Raw genomic sequence first — 442 nt, forward strand, 5'->3', positions numbered from 1 at the left:
CCATATAAAATATTTTTTCTTCAGATAATAAACTTTGAATATCTTCATCAATTTCTGGTATTTCCCATTCAACAATTTTTTTAAATGATTTTATTGGTTCAAATGGAGTTGGTCCAATTAAATTTGATAAATCTTTATAAGAAGAATCTATATCAATTGTTCCTCCATACAATGATCTTCTATAACTTCTTCTTTTTGAAGGTTCTTGTAAAGGTTTTGGAGATGAAGGTTTTTGAAGAAGGAAAGGAGGTAAATCATTTTGTTGGTTTTCATTAGATTTTTCTTCAGTATTTTCTATTTTACAAAGACTTAAATCTTTCTTTTTAATTGGTTTTACGTCTAAAGAAAAAAGATCATTTGATTTTTCAATTCTTTGAGGAGTTTTTAAAGGAAAAACTCTTTTTCTAACTGAAGAAGAAGAAATTTTAGCATCTTCTTCTTT

At 25.6% G+C, this 442-nt stretch overlaps 1 protein-coding gene across 1 annotated transcript in view; it reads right to left on the minus strand.

Moving 5' to 3' along the window:
- Positions 1-4, minus strand: part of EHI_014300 (uncharacterized protein) — a gene marked incomplete at both ends in the record, with an annotated part of 999 nt that extends 995 nt beyond the window's left edge. Inside the window, one exon of the mRNA XM_649951.2 lies at positions 1-4. This exon is cut by the window's left edge and continues 995 nt beyond it. Coding sequence (XP_655043.2) covers positions 1-4 — 4 coding nt within the window.
- Positions 5-442: the final 438 nt, after the last annotated feature.

The sequence above is a fragment of the Entamoeba histolytica genome, genomic scaffold (genome assembly GCF_000208925.1).
Source record: "Entamoeba histolytica HM-1:IMSS scf_1104750516447 genomic scaffold, whole genome shotgun sequence".
NCBI lineage: Eukaryota > Evosea > Mastigamoebida > Endamoebidae > Entamoeba > Entamoeba histolytica.